The sequence below is a fragment of the Triplophysa rosa genome, linkage group LG5, assembly GCF_024868665.1.
Source record: "Triplophysa rosa linkage group LG5, Trosa_1v2, whole genome shotgun sequence".
Lineage (NCBI taxonomy): Eukaryota > Metazoa > Chordata > Actinopteri > Cypriniformes > Nemacheilidae > Triplophysa > Triplophysa rosa.
In genome coordinates this window covers 17,332,050-17,349,812 of record NC_079894.1, presented here as the reverse complement: position 1 = coordinate 17,349,812, position 17,763 = coordinate 17,332,050, and the positions used below count along the sequence as shown (strand labels likewise).

The 17,763-nt window shown below is 37.9% G+C and overlaps 2 protein-coding genes across 3 annotated transcripts in view; both read left to right on the top strand.

The window, feature by feature from the left end:
* The window catches only part of rock1 (Rho-associated, coiled-coil containing protein kinase 1), a 65,477-nt gene extending 54,509 nt beyond the window's left edge, over positions 1-10,968 (top strand). Inside the window, exons 19-34 of one of the 2 annotated variants that reach the window (XM_057334301.1) lie at positions 207-367; positions 486-670; positions 1,866-1,935; positions 2,071-2,174; positions 2,327-2,492; positions 2,586-2,679; positions 2,767-2,855; positions 3,030-3,221; positions 3,670-3,835; positions 6,601-6,671; positions 6,758-6,846; positions 6,977-7,055; positions 7,249-7,510; positions 7,894-8,098; positions 8,564-8,654; positions 9,576-10,968. In XM_057334301.1, the coding sequence (XP_057190284.1) occupies positions 207-367; positions 486-670; positions 1,866-1,935; positions 2,071-2,174; positions 2,327-2,492; positions 2,586-2,679; positions 2,767-2,855; positions 3,030-3,221; positions 3,670-3,835; positions 6,601-6,671; positions 6,758-6,846; positions 6,977-7,055; positions 7,249-7,510; positions 7,894-8,098; positions 8,564-8,615 (1,985 nt within the window). In that variant the 3' untranslated portion in view covers positions 8,616-8,654; positions 9,576-10,968. The remainder of the gene's footprint in view (positions 1-206; positions 368-485; positions 671-1,865; positions 1,936-2,070; positions 2,175-2,326; positions 2,493-2,585; positions 2,680-2,766; positions 2,856-3,029; positions 3,222-3,669; positions 3,836-6,600; positions 6,672-6,757; positions 6,847-6,976; positions 7,056-7,248; positions 7,511-7,893; positions 8,099-8,563; positions 8,655-9,575) is intronic. The other variant, XM_057334302.1, reaches the window with a different exon arrangement.
* A 615-nt stretch (positions 10,969-11,583) lies between these two features.
* Positions 11,584-16,667, top strand: LOC130554570 (tripartite motif-containing protein 16-like). The gene is made up of 6 exons (XM_057334315.1): positions 11,584-12,505; positions 12,619-12,714; positions 12,823-13,056; positions 13,225-13,384; positions 13,477-13,533; positions 15,288-16,667. Exons 1-6 carry the CDS (start codon positions 11,921-11,923, stop codon positions 15,821-15,823), a joined length of 1,668 nt encoding a protein of 555 aa, XP_057190298.1. The 5' UTR covers positions 11,584-11,920; the 3' UTR covers positions 15,824-16,667.
* Positions 16,668-17,763: the final 1,096 nt, after the last annotated feature.

Sequence of the window (17,763 nt, the reverse complement as noted above, 5' to 3'; positions counted from 1 at the left end):
AGAACTGTTGCTTTCCTACATTCTTCAAAATATCTTCTTTTGTGTTCAACAGAACAAAGAAACTTAGAAAGCCATTTTTCCTGCTATGGTAGTCAATTGTGGCCAAGAACTGTTTGGTTACGCGCATTCGTCCAAATATCTTTCATTTGTTTCTTTATTTTTGAACATTTGATAAAAATCAAGCGATTTTGTTGTTTTCTCTCCAGCGGTGGAGCAGAAGGTGTCTGAGGAAACCTCGCAGCGGATGCGAGTGGAGAGCCGGGTTGTTGAGGTGGAAAAGCAGTGCTCCATGTTGGAGTTTGACCTCAAGCAGTCCGTGCAGAAAATGGAGCAGCTGATGAAGCAGAAGGAGCACTTGGAGGAAGAGGTGAGCGTCACCCCATTGTTGACTTAACACGCTCTTATTTGCAAACTCTCATTAAACACCAGTTAGTTTAGTCTGTAACTTCAATTCATTAAACTCGCATCTTCTCCGCCCGCTCCAGGTGAAGGTCCTGCGGGTGCAGCTGGAGCAGGAATCCGGGAAACGCGCTCTCGCCCAGAACGAACTGAAAAGCTGGAGGATAGAGGCCGAGCATCTGAAGGGATCAGAAAAGCAACTCAAGCAGGAGATCAACGTCGCTCTTGAGAACAAACGCTCGCTTGAGTTCCAGCTGGCACAGCTCACCAAGTATGACTCTTGTCCTCTTCTTTGCCCCTTTCAGTGACTATATTCCTTGGATGTTTATAGCTAGACAGTATCAGACAATAAATCAAGTTTGGATTGTCCCAAAAATCACAAATCTCATATGAAATGAACCTTAAATGGGTCGGTACTGCCAGTAATGCTTTTTGTAACCTTGATGGACAAACAACATTTTTTGAAGACTAAGCACTTCATTTAACTGTCCGTGACTTTAAACACTTTTCAAGCGTGGTTTGTACCCTTGAGTGCCTTTTTTTTTCATTGCACTCATTATAAACCACAGCATGTTTAACAGTTCCTGGCTCGCTCCATTGTCTTTAAGAAAAAAAACAGGATATTGCTAGAAATGAGAGTACATACTTTCGTCAGAGGCTGCTTCAGCATTCACTGTTTTTATAGTAGTAAATGTCCCCGATTGTTGATTTATCGCTACATGTTTCTTTATTACAAGCATTTTTGATGGCTGTGTTGTTTTCAGTTTGACCCCACTGACCTTTGGCTCAGACTCTTACTAGCGACAGCGTCTACATTACTTAGTATGTAAAGTGCGCTATTGAAGGGTATTATTGTGGAAAAGGCTATTATTGAAGTTTATGGTCAAACCTGGCTGAATCTTTTGACTGCCAATATTTACACTGGTGGATTAAGGATTACCCTCCGCTTGACTCCACCTACCCGGTTAATCCTCCACCTTTCCTTCTGTCGACACTGAGGTGTGGAACTCCCTTGTAGTCTGGGAGGTTATTAATAGTTAACCCAGTTGAACCGGAGATTGAATGCCTAGCTTTATAACATATTGTTTTCCTTTATGTCAACATAGATATAAATTGACTCTGTTTACTATATTAATACAAGTTCCTGGTCCTATTGTGTATGATGGATTCTTCAGTGCCAGAGCTACATAGACACAAATAACCTTTGTTGCTATAATAAAGGTAACAGCGAGTTACCATCGGGATACATTGAGATGCTCATATTGGTCCCAATTGGGGTGGAATGTCAGATTCGATCATCCTGTATTCTTAAGATGCTTTTATGATGAATCCTGAGCCTGGAGCTGCAGGTTTCACTGGGGATTTTTAATGCTTTTTTATTTATTAAATATGGTAGGAGATGTTTGAATAATTGACTTGTGTTTGAAGCTGAAGTGAATTAAACTGACTGAAACTCATCTCCTCAGGCAATACAGAGGGAATGAAGGTCAGATGAGGGAACTTCAGGACCAGCTGGAGGCTGAGCAGTATTTCTCTGTAAGTAACTCACAGTCACTCCATTTCTTTTTTCCGAAGTGAAGATGCATTCTTCCATGCCCCCTTGCATTAACGTAAGCATGTATGCTTGTATATCTTGGATTCATTGTCAAACCCTTTTCAACTTCATTTTAGACTCTCTACAAAACTCAGGTGAAGGAGTTGAAGGAAGATGTTGAGGAGAAGAATCGGCAGATCCAGGAGGCTCAAAGAAAAGTTCAAGAGCTTCACTCTGAAAAGTACAAAGATATTCAGGATATTCATTTTTTAACAGTGTCTTGTGACATTGACGTACCCATTAATTAGAATTGAATGTCTCTAAATCTCTTTTATTGTGAGTATCCATCAGTACCATCCAGAATAAGACAAAAATTTGTGTGCTTTTTTTTAGGGAGTCTCTCTCTGCTCAGTTGGACCTCACCGTGACAAAGGCTGAATCGGAGCAGTTGGCCCGGGCGTTGCAGGAGGAGCAGTATTTCGAGCTCTCTCAGGAGAACAAAAAAGCAGCCTCCCGAAACAAACAGGAACTCTCGGATAAGGACTCGATCATCACACGGGTCTGTGTGGCACATATACCAAATGTTTTTAACCCTTTAAGTCTATGATTACGTCCTTGGTTTTATGTGATAATGATCTGGGTTTTTTTGCAGCTTGAGGAATCCAACAAAACCCTTACCAAAGATGTGGAGATCCTCAGCAAGGAGAAGACCGAGTTAAGCGAGAGACTCCGAGATCAAGAAGAAGGTCATTTATTCAGCCAGTGGTTTATGGTTTACCTTCACAGTCTCATACATTTTCTGATTGGTTTCTTATATTCTGTATGGTTTGCAGCGTTTGCAGCAGAAAAGGAAGACGTGGCAAACTCAGTCAAGGCGAACTATGAGAAGGCCCTTAACATAGAAAGAACTTTGAAGACCCAGGTATGACTGTAGAGAAAATGCTTAATGATATCAGACTTGCGAATGTAAAAATCACAATATGTGTAAATATTTAAAATTGGAAAATCAATGGCAGTTTAAAGGAAGTTCTAAAGAGGAGCTGAAACATTTGATAAGTATGTTAATTATAGTTTTCCACTCCACGTGTAACTGCAGGCGGTGAATAAGCTGGCCGAGATCATGAACCGTAAGGATATGAAGTTGGGTCAGAAGAAGAGAGACAGCACGACTGACTTGCGCAAGAAAGAGAAGGAAAATCGCAAACTGCAGCTCGACCTGAACCAGGAGAAGGAGAAGTTCAACCACATGGCCATCAAGTACCAGAAAGAGTTCAGTGAGATGCAAGCAGTAAGTCATGTAAACAAGAAGTTAAGTGCTAGGCAACACGCAACTGTTTGTGTCAACAGAGGTTTGTTCACACAAGTCCAATGTGACTAAACGACACAAATTGCTAAATAAACTTGATCGAAGCTATTATTATTGCATGTGATTTAAAATTCTTCTATTAAAGTTTTATAGATGGAGAGACATTCTCATTCTAGAGATTCTTCTTCTTGGTCTCAAAACTGAAAAAGATGTACAAATGCAACTTTAATTTTGACTTTGGGGGGTCTAACCCAGATCTAAAGTGTAAATTATGTGTTGTCTTATCTAAAATGGAAACATTGAAGTGAAATAATAGTCTTTTATTAAGGGATGCACCAAAACTTATAATCAGTATTTAAAACCGCAATTGGCCGATACAAGATTGCTAATATTTTCAGTGGGTAATTTTGTATGTCATCTGTGTTTGCAGCAACTGGCGGAGGAGTGCACGTATCGCAATGAGCTGCAGATGCAACTGGACAGTAAAGAGAGTGACATCGAGCAGCTCAGAGAGAAACTAAGCGACCTGCAGCTCCGCATGGACAACTCCAGCGTCACCAGCCTACAACCAGATGAGATAGACAGTAACATCGCAGGTAAGGACTGCAACTATGACAAGTATTACAAATGCTTGTGTTAAAAATGACAGGTAAAGTTATGAGATCAGCTAGTTATAAGATGCTACATGTCTAATATTCATCCCAATATATATCTGGACAAGAGTGGGATCGGTTCAAACATAAAAACATTGAGACAGTACCTTTTTTCATTTTTGCACTCATGTAACCATATTTCAGTGTATACACTTACTGTGTATACAAATGCACATCATTGCGTTTCATTCCATTCATCATTGTTAGCTGACACACATTATCATGATATACATGTCAACATGCTAGAGTTTATAACTAACATTATTTGAAATTTTGCTTTTGGTTATGTTATCACACAGTCTGCACAAAGGTTCACACCAGGTCATATGCTAAATGACATAAATCAAACTCGAAACACAGTTCAAAAACACACTTGTTGTACTCCTCAAAAGTGTAAAGTTTGTAGTGTTGCAGTTTCTTTATTTATATATTTATATTTTTGTTTTAGCTCAAGTGTAAATTGTGATAATAGTATACTTCAAAATGCATAGGTTTTATATTGTTAGGGTATTTGTTTATGATGTAAACAAGCTTGAGGCTGCAATCCGTAACCTTTTTTGGTTAAAAATAAACAAAAACCACTCGGTGAGCAAGTACATAAAAAAATCAGTGTTCAGAACTCTTATTGTGCATTCACACCGCCAGCGACTCTGTCGCTAGGTGTCGCTAGTCTCTTGCTGCGAGGTCGTTAGAAGGCGTTCCTAGCTTTAGTTGCTCTAGTAAAATTTATAAACAAACCCTGCAGTAACTGACGAGAGCTCCGCTGCTTTACTCCTATTGGTAGTCGCTCCCGAAAGTTGCTCATCATTTGCATAAAGTTGAGCAAATCTGAACTTTGTCGTGTCGCCAGACACGCCCACTTCCTGTCGACAACGGTCACTGTCGCTCGTGTCCCCGGAAGTCGCCAGCTCTATCTTATCATAAGCGGTGAGTTTATAATAGTGATTTACAATTTGAGCTGGATTTCGCAGTAACGTCAGTTTGACTTAATTCTGCAATTTTGTTGGAAAAAGGGTGGCGATAGAGAAGCAAAAGTTATGGATTGCAGCTTTTAGCTAATTTTCACGTTTATATTAAATCAGAAAGCGCTCTTATGATATCGCCACATAAAGTCATTTTGGCAAGTGGACTGGTGGTTTATATTGCCATGGACTTCCATTGTGTCTGTGTTTAAAGTCCTCTCTCATCTCTTGTTCTCCTCATGTCTAGTTGGTTCTCCTTGCTCTCCTTATCTTTGTATCTTCTATTCTTTTTCCTCTGTGAGTAACATGGAGATTGGCATCCCATCATACCTGGAATGTGCTCTTGGGTGGCTTTTTCTTTTAGCATCATGTTTGCTTTTCATTTTTGCCTTTGTGTGAATGCATATTACTTAGTCATACCTCAGAAAGAAACTACTCAAAAACTGCAAAGAGCAATATTACCTTCATTTTAGTAAACATAGTTAATGTTTAGTTTCAATTAGTGATGTTTTTGGTGAAAAAAAATTGGTGAAAAGTGGTCTTAAATTGTATTGTACTAACCTCTTCAGCACCTTTCAGAGGTGTTTCACTCTGGTGTGTGCGATTGTGTTTACTAGAGATCGACTGATAATGTTTTTCAACCATCTTTGTTATTTTTACACAGATATGCAGTCAACTTTTAATTGTTTTGTTTTTGCTTTTTGACATTAATAACAAGACAATACCACCTCATTGAAACACACTATGAATAAAGTAGTATACAAATACAGTTTATATATAACTTATAATAATATTACATACTAACACTGGTCATTATATGTTTTTGCCTAAATAACATTACATATGTACAGTCAGATATTGATATTGAACAGTACATGTTATCGGTCAGTCTCTAACAAGCATGTTTTTCATTTATGGATTCAGAAGCACAGTCGGCACAGAATGAATGACATGAAGAATCTGTTCACTGCATGTTTCTATTCACATTGCTGTCGTATTGTCACTTTTTTAACGAGTGATTTCAAACCAGTAACATTTTAACCTAATTGTCTGTAACAGTTAGCATGACAGTTGCTATAAAACTGTCAGTTGACACATTAATGCTTGTTATATACATTATATACATACGTTATATACATTGATTATATAAATAGCATAACTAAACCACTGTATTGAGGCTGAATACAAGACAACTGGGGTTTAAGGTCAACATGAAATCAATTTGATCCTGTTAACTGTTATACAGATTCCTGTTGTCCACAAGCTATCAATGTGTGTTATTAAAAAAAATGAACAACTTAATAGCTAATTATTTTATGATACAGTTATAGGTAATACAGACTTTCAAAAGTTAATTCTGGTTAATGTTGCAAAAGATTGCAATATTAATAACAAACAGCGATTTGAAATAGAAGCGAATAGAGTTCTTCTCATCTGGTCATCTACTGAAACATTGTTCTGCACTGTTTCTTTCCCTTGTTGACTATTTTATCACTCTCAAATTCTAGTAAGATTGGTTGTAAATATTATTTCATGTTGACATTAAAATCTGCAAATTCAAAGCTGTCGTTGTATAGTATATACAGTTGTGATGTGAGGCAGTTGTTTTAAAGTGTAGCTGGTTTACACTGCTATGCATGTTCATAAAAGCCGTTTGATTTTTGTGTCACTGTTCCCAGAGTTTTACTGCGTGTGTTTTGTTCTACTATATCTGTTTTGGTTTTAATGCATTTTCTTTGTCTTCAGAATCAAGACTTGAAGGTTGGCTCTCAATACCGAAAAGGGCTAATATAAAACGATACGGCTGGAAGAAGCAGGTGAGTTGTTAATTACGTTTTTTTTATTATTATTAAACTGAACAGCATTTTATGCATGCACTGAATTTTTTATTTGTTGTCTCCAGTATGTCGTGGTGAGCAGTAAGAAAATATTGTTTTACAATGATGAGCAAGATAAGGAGCAGTCCAACCCATCTATGGTACTAGACATCGAGTAAGTGTTCTGATCTACATAATACACATTTTATGTGTTCTTTTTATTCTTTTGGTTAATGTTCTTTGAAGCCATGTTAAGTTGATTGATTTCTTTTTTTCTGCCACTTTAAAATATGTGTATATTACAGCAAACTATTCCATGTACGGCCTGTCACACAAGGCGACGTGTATCGAGCGGAGTCTGATGAAATTCCCAGAATATTCCAGGTCAGTTATTTCCACACGTCATATACATTTACACAGTTCAAATGGTTATGTAACGCAACATCAGAACCGCAAATGCATTCAGTGCTTACTGTTGATGCTTTACATTCAAATGAAAGTCAATGTGATCATCAGAACCTTTACTCGTATTCGTATAGCTGTAGCACAAAATGAACAATATGTTTTTGTTCCTCAGATCCTTTATGCCAATGAAGGTGAGTGTAGGAAGGAAGCTGACATGGAGAACGTTCCTCAGGGCGATAAGGCCAACTTCTTGCCCCACAAAGGCCATGAGTTCATTCCCACCCTCTATCATTTCCCAACTACCTGTGAGGCTTGCTCCAAACCGCTCTGGAATATGTTCAAGCCCCCGCCGGCTCTGGAATGCCGCCGTTGCCATGTTAAATGCCACAAAGATCACCTGGACAAGAAGGAGGATGTTATTGCTCCTTGCAAAGGTGAGACGCCGGCAGATGTTGGTTATATTACGACAGACCCTTTAGGGAACAGTTTCCTTTATTCCACATTTTGCATGAATGTAAAGTTAATTCTGAGGCTTTATTGTTATTGTTTTTTGTTTGCAAATTCCACTTGGTTTGATATTTAATTTAATGTAATGAAATGTATATATTTCTCTGCATCCAAATATTTTTTGTGGCCAGTACATTAATACTGTTTTCACTTCACCACCATAATGTGTCATTTGTCCAATATTATTGTCTGCAAATTGTCAAAGCCAGTATGCTGGCATTAACCACATGTTTGCCCACAAATGTATGCAATTATGACAAAGCATGTATGAGTATGTACCTGTAAACATTTTGTTCTCCTCATCCCTCAGTCAATTACGATGTGACATCTGCCCGAGACATGCTACTTCTGGCCTTGACCCAAGATGAGCAGAAGAAATGGATCGGTCATCTCGGCAAGAAGATTCCCAAGACCCCTCCTTCCACCTTCTCAAGGGCTTCCCCACGCACGATGTCCACTCGCTCTGTAGCAAACCAGTCCTTCCGCAGGACCCAATCAAATAGAGCCAAGCTCAGGTAACTGCGAGCGTACAGTACCATACATCACGTTACACACCAAACACTTTTTACATGAAGAGCAAACGGTAGGATTCTCATGGCAGTGTAGCGTACATGCTTAGGGTGACCAACAAACTTATTCGCACAGGTTAGCAACCGTATTTCAAAACATTTTTGTGTTTTAAACATAAACAAATGTGAACCGCATGAAACCATACACACATACATGCCTGGGTCATGTTTCACCCCGAAATAAAGCTAGAATTATGTTGCTAAATTGAAACAACCCTGTTTTGCACAGTACAGATTTTGCACTGTGACATTTTGATTGCAGTTGAGAAAAATGTCACAATGCAAAAAAATCGATTACGAGTATTATTATGAGCGTTCTGTATGTATGCGTTGTATTGTTGGCTGTGAGCGTGACGGCTGTAAGGACAGGGTAGTGTCGTGACTGGCTGTTTATCTCCTGTTGTCTTGTAGCAGGGCGCAGTCCACTCTCCAAGCGGCAGACACAACATCCAGCACATGCTGACAACAACACACAGCTGCTCCAGACCTTAATGTTCTAATGGTGTAGTGATCTCCTCCATGTTTGTTTAGCACATTCATTAGCAGTGTTTACCGTGGTGCATTGTCCTCTGGAGGGGTCTCCTGCTCTGTTTACTATGGGGTTTTACGCACCACAATGGCAAATATCTTTCCTTGTTGTCTAACCAACTTTGGACAATTAAAAGGAAATTTCCTTTAAATTAGAAACATTTTTTTACAAATTGTTTAAATTGTACACATTTTAGTTTTTTTGTGCCATTTTAATCTGTTAGATAACTTTTGTACGCCCCCTACTGGTGAATTGGCATTCAGCACCAGCTCTCTAAATATCGTTTCATGTATTATGAGGAAAAGCAAAAGACCAGGAACCTTTGCTGTTTTTATTTTCCGTTGTGGTGCTGACGTTTTGCTTGAATAATGTTGCATTCAGAGTCTTAAACTATATCAGCGGGCGCAGAGTGACTGAAGAACTTATTGTTGAGCAAATCAGGATGTGTGTTCTTATCTATCTGGTGTTTCTACAGTGGTAACTAACAAAGAAACTTGGGTAAATCTCACGAAACCTGTTGAAAACATGTCCATTTTTTTCCAAAATCAAAAATGCAAAAGTCTTCACCAAATTCTTAAAAGGTTGAAAAGTAGAAGTATGGCCGAGACAGAAAGACAAAAAAAACCTAAATTCATAAGAAATGTATCAACAACCTACCTGAAAACTACAGTATTGTGATAAGTTATAAGGATAATTACTGTACTTAATAGTCAAGCAAATGTAGCATAATGTACTAAACTTTAAAAATGAATGATTTTGGGATGAAAGGTGACCTAGACATGTTTTCCTGAGATTTGCCCACATACTTGAGTTGTGTGTTGAATTTTTGATCGTGTCCTGAAAACTGTCTTATACGAAAATACAGACTGGACGTTTTCTTTTTCTTTTTTGCAGTTAACCACCTAAACCTTGGGACTGAATTGGGACATTGTACATTCTTCTCCAAAATCTGCAAAGAACTTAAAAAGAAAAGGTCAAACTAAAAAGTGAAAGCAAAACTCGGAATTAACATTGTTACATTTCACAACTGAATTGAAATATAACCAGCGTTTTCGGGCTTTGCCCATCACGAGGCGGTCTCCTTTTGTGCCCTCTCCCCAACACTGGGATTTCCTCAACTTCCACACCTCAACTCCTACCGTCTTTCCAGAGGAAAACTTGGACAGCTTTTTACAACTTGGGAATGAAAACTTTAAGCTGTTCTCATGTCTTTCTGTTAGAACCTCTGGGAATGGGATCATAGCTTGATGTCATAGTTAAAGGGTGCATTTTGGGGGAATTAACTGTTAGGGGTCTTTGGGACTATGGTTTTGATTTGCAAACTATTTCCATCTAGATCAACTTGGATGCCTTCCTCTGACGGACTCTATTGCCTTATATTATCCCTGAAAGCCTGAATGGAAGATAAATGGGGTTGGGTAACTTTGGGGTACTGAGAGTTTGATTTTGAGGGGTTTTGTTGTTTGTTTTGAGGAGCGTGCAGGATTGTTACAGTCTATGCAGAATATTATCAACGTTGTTATCATTATTGTTTTTGGAAGCTCCAAGCCATGGGAACATCATCATCATGGCATCAGGAGATAGAAGTTGTCATAGAAACCATTTAATTTTTTTGTGTTTTTTGGGTACATTGTTTCTGTAATATTTTTGTTTATCTTTTTTTGTAATGTATTGCCTTACATTTGATTCATAGATAAATGGTTGAAAAAGGAAAACATTAAGTTAACAAATGTAAAACTGCACTGTTTGAATTGTAAGTTATTTGTAGAAGACTAAACAGGTGTAGCATTTTGCTCATCTTGTGCCTTTTGGATAACGATTTTACTGCCGTATCTGTTTGCGTTTCTCTCCAAAACAAGACGAACTCTTATCATCCTTTATAAACAAAAAAGGAAAATATCTACTGCTATGTGATTTTATCAGAACATACATGGTTTGAATGAGAACGGTCCACTCTATTGTATATATTAAACATTGTCAACCAAAGTTCAAAAGTTCAATATTAAGAATTCTGCATGACGACGCAAGATGTTCTGCTGTTTTTGAATACGGTGATAAATTAAAAGCATCTTCATTTTCCCCATCAAATAGTCCTTTGCGGTGTACATAACTAAAAGAAATGAGATCATGAATACCTCCTCATTATCCAACATGGTTTTTACATGTGTGTTCAGTAATTTAAGCACTGGAAACTATGATGTGTTTTGTCTTTGATGAACTGCATGTTAAACTGCATTGGAGGCCGCACTGATGGATATGTGTCAATAAACATATCTTTATCACCTATGAGGTGAATCTGTGTGTGTTTTCCCTGCTTTTATATACGTAGTCGATAATGTTTGTGATGGTCCCTATGGTAACTGAATCTTCTCGGAACTACAATCCATTAACAGCAGCATCACTGTCCTCATAGGCCTACCTCAATTTTTCATGATTTATTTTTTTTCATAATTGCTGCCATTTAGGGTTTAGCAAATATTTAACCAATGAAAAGTTGTGAAAAGTCTTTGTCAAATTTGACAAAGCAGTGTTTAATTACTGAGGAAAAAAATGTTTATGCTGTGTAATACTTCATTGTCACAATTTGTCCATAAGGGGGTGCTATAGCTTGGAACGGAAGACCAGGGTTCTAATCCGCCTCTTGCTGAAAACACTCTTTAACCTTTTTCTATTACTTTACAGATCATAAAGGCATTTTTTTCAATAAAATTGATTTAAGACTTAACATTCATAAAGTTCAGGGTCTAGGGGTAGATGTAGGGCTTTAATATCTCAATAAGTTGCCATCATTTAAATCATTTTTATAAATATAATGATTTACACTCAAATACATTAAAGGACAAATCCACAAGAAAGCTGCTGATATCGTTGTATCTGTACTGTTAAATGTTGTATTCTTGTTTTAAAATGCACACATATTAATTGATTGGAAGAGATTTCATGCGTGTTCCTGTCTGGCTCCCGCATGCCAGAGACTGTCAAATAAAAAAGAAAACTTCCCCTTACTTGTATGGGTGCAAAGGTCATTATTTGAAAATGAAAATGACACCTGGTAAGCTTTTTTCCGTGAATGTACACAAAAATTCAGATGTGTCACACCTCAGACAAACCTGTTTTGCACGTCTATCAAGTACAGAACCATAAAACTATTTCACCTGTTCAGTTCATAGAAAACGAAACTTAATTGTTCTTGAGTTGTTTTGAGTTGTCTCTCTCTGTCTGTGTGTACACACTGTTAAATGGCAGAAGGCGGCTTTTCTCAGGACCAGTTCAGCTGTCCAGTGTGTTTGGATCTACTGAAGGATCCAGTGACCATTCCATGTGGACACAGTTACTGTATGAGCTGTATTACACGCTGCTGGAATCGGGAGGATCAGACGGGAGTCTACAGCTGCCCTCAGTGCAGACACACATTCACTTCAAGACCAGCTTTATGTAAGAATGTGATGTTTGCTGAACTGGTTGAGAACCTGAGGAAGACAACACTTAAGGCTGCCCGTCCTGTTCACTGTTACGGTGAACCTTTAGATGTGGAGTGTGACGTCTGTACTGGGAGAAAATACAGAGCTGTCAAGTCCTGTCTGGAGTGTCTGAACTCATACTGTCAAAATCACCTTGAACAACACGAGAATCTCTTTAAAGCCCGGAGACACAATCTAATGAATCCTTCCAGACGACCCAATGAGATGATCTGCCTAAAACATAGAAAAGATCTGGAAGTCTACTGTCGCACCGACCAGCAGTGCATTTGTTGTGTGTGTATGATGGATGAACATAAACATCATGACACTATAGCTGCTGCAGCTGAGAGGATGGAGAAACAGGTATGACCCAATCAGATATTGATAGGGTATTGCTAAATTCTACCACTGATGCCAAATAATAAATGCTGCTGCAAAGAAGCAAGAATTTACTCCATGTTGTTTCCATTTTTTAGAGATGCTTAGGAGAGTTGCAAAGAAAATTCCAGCAAAGAATTCAAGAGAAAGAGGGTGAGCTTCATGAGCTGAAAAAGGCCGTGGAGTCTCATAAGGTGAGTATTTAAAAGAAGAACTGCTCAGCTGGCAGGATTCAGTCTTCAGACGCAGGTTGTGTGGTGTATCAGTACTGTAAGTGTTGACTGTAATGTGTGTTTTAACAGCGCTCTGCACAGACAGCAGTGAAGGACAGCGAGAGGATCTTCACTGAGCTGATTCGCTCCATTGAGAGACGTCGCTCTGAGGTGACACAGCTGATCAGAGATCAGGAAAAGGCTGCAGTGACTCGAGCTGAAGGATTCTTAAAGCAACTGGAGCAGGAGATTGTTGATCTGAGGAGGAGAAAAGCTGAACTGCAACAGCTTTCACTCACAGCCAATCACATCCATTTCCTGCAGGTAACACAACACTGAAATACAATATTTGTTTTAGACAGATTTGTAGGCAAAATTCTACAAGTACGTAAAGTTTAGAAACTGTTACAGTTAGAGCCTTTAAAGTCTGTTTTGTAGTCTTGCGAAGAAAGTCTGGGCTTAATAAAAACATCTATATTTTCTCTTCTGTAGAGTTTCCAGTCTCTCTCTGCAGCTCTTGAATCTCCAGTCTCACACAACATCACTGTCAGTCCTCTGCCCTCTTTTGATGATGTGAGAAAATCTGTCTCTCAACTGAAAGAAAAACTGGAGGACTTCTGTAGAGAGGAGATAGAAATGTTGTCAGAAAGAGGTAAAGTAGCAGATAGTTATTCACTCTCAATAAAAAAGCTAATATTACTGATTTACATTGCAGTTACACAAATTATCTGTTTATGTCTTTAGATACATATATCACAAGTATTCGCAATGAACCCAAGACCAGGAAGGACTTCTTGCAATGTAAGACACTTTAAAAACATTTCAGGTATTTGAAATGCTTCCAGTAGTAGCAGTGAGCAAACACAAGTCTTCCAACATTGTTTCGTTTTACATTAAATGAAGTTTAGAACCCTGATAATGGGCCCCATTCATAAATATATGAGAGATTTGCGCGTAAAAAAGACCTTTCCGAAAACTGTCTTCAGGATTCACCGTAAAGGCCCGATTTTATAGTTAAATGTGTTTGTTAATCAATTATAGCATATTGCATAAATGCATAAGACACTAGGCTACATGCCTAACAACAAATTATTAACTTAGCGTGTATCCACCAAAGCGTTTAGAAATTATGCCTGGTTCTCTGCTTGAGAGTGCTTTGGAGGCACTACGTTACTATAGAGACGCGTTGGTTGCTATGATTTGGAATAACCACGGCAGTACGTTACGAGTATCTTATTTTTAAGAATAAGGGTTGTGGTGTGTAACTAAAGCACGTGCACACCCATTGCCAGCAAAACACAGACATATGACTCAGTTTGGCTTACCGTGTGCGGTTCATGTCAGACATCCATCTATCAGTTTCAAACGTTCTGCAAATCCAGCGTTATATCCACCATTTATATAACATTCCTCACCGGAATGCAGTGAAAAAACACAGCTGAACTTCGCAAACAGTGCTCTCTTGCTCCAGCTGGTTGACGTGTGCGCATGCTCCTTCTCCCGCTCTCCCTGGTTGAAGAGTGGGCGTGCTCTTTCTGGCTCTGGCGGGTTGAAGCGTGGGTGTGTTTTTCTGGGAGAATTGTGCAATACGGGACTAAGAAAAGTTGTTACGAAACGGATTTTCATGTTCGAAAAAAACATTCCAAAACCTATACGAACGCTTGGAGAGTGTATTGAGCACAGAAATACTACGTCATATGTCCAACTCGTTTTTTGACAAGTTGACCATGTCCAGCATGAGAAGACAGCACATTTAACATTGTAAAGAAGTCTGAATGCATGAAACACTGTTGCACATCCCCTTTAATAAGTGAAGCCCAATCTGTGCAGACCACATATAAAGAAATCTGTTCATTTAGTTTGCTCATTAAATTTTTTTTCATTTAAATATTTCGATTGTAGTTGATACTTTAAAGAGCAAAAATACATGTGATGGCGCAAAAATGAATTACCAATGCCAAACCTAAAAGTAAAAAAGGCAAAAATGCTAGTATAGAAATACACTGCCCGTCCAAAAAAAAAGTCACCACCTGGATCCAACTAAGCAAATAGGTAAGAACTTCCCATTGGATCGGAGGTCTAGGTTCAGCAATGTTATGTGCCCAAAGAACGAGGTCAGCTAACTACCTGAATATACTGAATGACCAGGTTATTCCATCAATGGGTTCTTTCTTCCCTGATGGCACGGGCATATACCAAGATGACAATGCCAGGATTCATCAGGCTCAAAAAGTGGTTCAGGGAGTATGAGACATCATTTTCACACATGGATTGGCCACCACAGAGTCCAGACCTTAACCCCATTGAGAATCTTTGAGATGTGCTGGGGAAGACTTTGCGCAGCGGTCAGACTTTCCCATCATCAATACAAGATCTTGGCGAAAAATGTATGCAACTCTAGACGGGAAAAAAGAAGGACATTGCAGAAGATCACAGCTAAAGGCGGTCCAACGAAATATTAGAATGTGTTACTTTTTTGGACGGGCAGTGTATATACAGTTAAGTATTTTCTGCAGTTGTGATTTTTAAACTGCTGCACTTGTTTTTTTCTTCAGATTCCAGTCAGTTCACACTGGATTCAAGCACGGTGAATAAACACCTCCGTTTGTCTGATGGAAACAGAACGGCTACTTACACTGATACAGAACAGCAGTATGCTGGTCATCCAGATAGATTTGATTACTGGTTACAGGTGTTGTGTAAAGAGAGTGTCAGTGGACGCTGTTACTGGGAGGTTGAGTGGAGTGGAAATGATGGGGTGCATATGTCAGTGTCATATAAAAGCATCAGCAGGAAGGGGAATGGTTATGAGTGTGTGTTTGGATGCAATAATCAGTCCTGGAGTTTGCTTTGCTCTCCCTATAAATACTCATTAGAGCACAATAGTAAAACGACTGATCACCCTGTGTCCTCCAGCAGCTCTAGAATAGGAGTGTATGTGGATCACAGAGCAGGAACTCTGTCCTTCTACAGCGTCTCTGACACAATGACTCTCATCCACAGAGTCCAGACCACATTCACTCAACCTCTCTATCCTGGGTTTTATGTTGTTAAAGGATGCATGGTGAAACTGTGTCACCTGATAAAATAGATCATAGAGATATTCTGTGAATAATAGTGAATTCGGTGTTAGAGAAATATGCTATATATTACAATCTGAAACTGAAGAAACATGAGTTTTTAAAATCAGTAATGTCAGATTTACTTGATGTTTTCACTTATTCAAAAAGACTTGTTTTACTTGGACTTGATGTTTAAATGAAATATTATATATGTTTTTATTGTTTTGTTATTGTTATTTTATTGTTTAATCTCAGCTCTGTCAGCTAGCTTTACAAACATGAAGTGTGACTGATTTATGGCAAAAAATTTAAACCACCAAATATGGAGATACGAGGTTAGAACGACATCTGCATTACTATATAACCCAACGGTTGGTTCTGTCCATATTTTATCCAACCATCCATGAAAACAACACAGCATTTTTTAGCATTGCGTTACAGTTTAAAGGACTGTATGCTAATATTTAGTATCACTAACGTTTTGGGTACAGAGAGTTTGTTTTTGAGGGGTTTTGTTGTTTGTTTTGAGGAGCGTGCAGGATTATTACAGTATATGCACAATATTATCATCATTGTTATCATTATTGTTTTTGGAAGCTCCAAGCCATGGGAACATCATCATCATGGCATCAAGATATATTCTCAAAGAAACCATTGACAATTATTTGTGTTTATTGGGTAAATTGTGTCTGAAATATTTTGTTTATCAATCTGTTTTTGTAATGTATTGCCTTATATGATTCGTTGATAAATGGTTAAAAACTGCACTGTTTGAATTGTAAGTTAGTTATTTGTAGAAGACTAAACAGGTGTAGCATTTTGCTCATCTTGTGCCTTTTGGATAACGATTTTACTACCAAATCTGTTAACGTTTCTCTCCAAAACAAGACAAACTCTTATCATCCTTTATAAACCAAAAAGGAAAATATCTACTGCTATGTGATTTTATCAGAACATACATGGTTTGAATGAGAACGGTCCTCTCTTGGATGAACTGCATGTTCAACTAAGGTGGTGTGTGTTGTCCCTGTTTTTACTTACATAGTTAATGTTTGTGAGTGCCTACAGTTTTACTCTTTTACAGTTTGTGCTGTATACAATTTTTAACAGTTAACACGTGATTGTAACATATTGTCCATAAGGGGGTGCTATAACTGCAGTCTTGCAAACTAACCCACAAAAATTACCATCTTACTGAGTAAGAGCAAAGAATATAGAATACCAAGAGGTGAAACTCAATAGAACGTTCCATTGCAACACTCGCTTTTGCTGTCGCGATGGCAATATCAGCTAAAAAAATAAAGATGAAATCCAACCTGAATGACGACAATACATGATGACAAAACCCTTTGCTCTCTAGAAACCATGTGAGTTATCAAGTATTAGCATTATAAACACTTTATTAATACCAACAAATCAAGGACGTGCATCAGAAAAATTGGCAATGTTGAACAATAAATGGGTAGTAGACAAATAAATCGTGTGATAGCAAAATTTAGAAAACAAACGGTTAATATTACATTATTTTATATTATTAATATTTATAACAGTATAAGATAATACATTTGCATATTACATATATCTGTCAAATACCCAAATTTTAATGGAAAAAGCTAATAGTTCATAATGGTATTTTAATAGAAACCATTAGAATTAGGGTTCTATTATTTTTTTCAGCAGTAATGCATCCTTGCTAAAAAAACAACAACAATAGAAACCATCACAGAAATTCTAATGCTTACAATTATGAAGTATGAACAATTAGCTTTTTTTATTAAAACCATTACAAATTTTCTTTGTGTGTTTTTGGTATTATTCCAATAGGATTTAACATTATCACTATTAAATCCAACAAAGGAACAATACAGGGTTTTTAAGAGGATCTATTGACAGAAATGCAATATAATATACAAAACTACTTCTTCAGAGGTGTATAAAGACCTTACGTAATGAACCGTTATGTTTGTAA

What these genes read in the sequence shown, in the direction of transcription:
- LOC130554570 (XM_057334315.1), top strand. Translation starts at nt 11,921, where the DNA reads ATGGCAGAAGGCGGCTTTTCTCAGGACCAGTTCAGCTGTCCAGTGTGT. An exon ending in AGGCCGTGGAGTCTCATAAG is followed by an intron (nt 12,715 to 12,822) that starts GTGAGTATTTAA and finishes GTGTTTTAACAG; the next exon opens with CGCTCTGCACAGACAGCAGT. An exon ending in ATCACATCCATTTCCTGCAG is followed by an intron (nt 13,057 to 13,224) that starts GTAACACAACAC and finishes TCTCTTCTGTAG; the next exon opens with AGTTTCCAGTCTCTCTCTGC.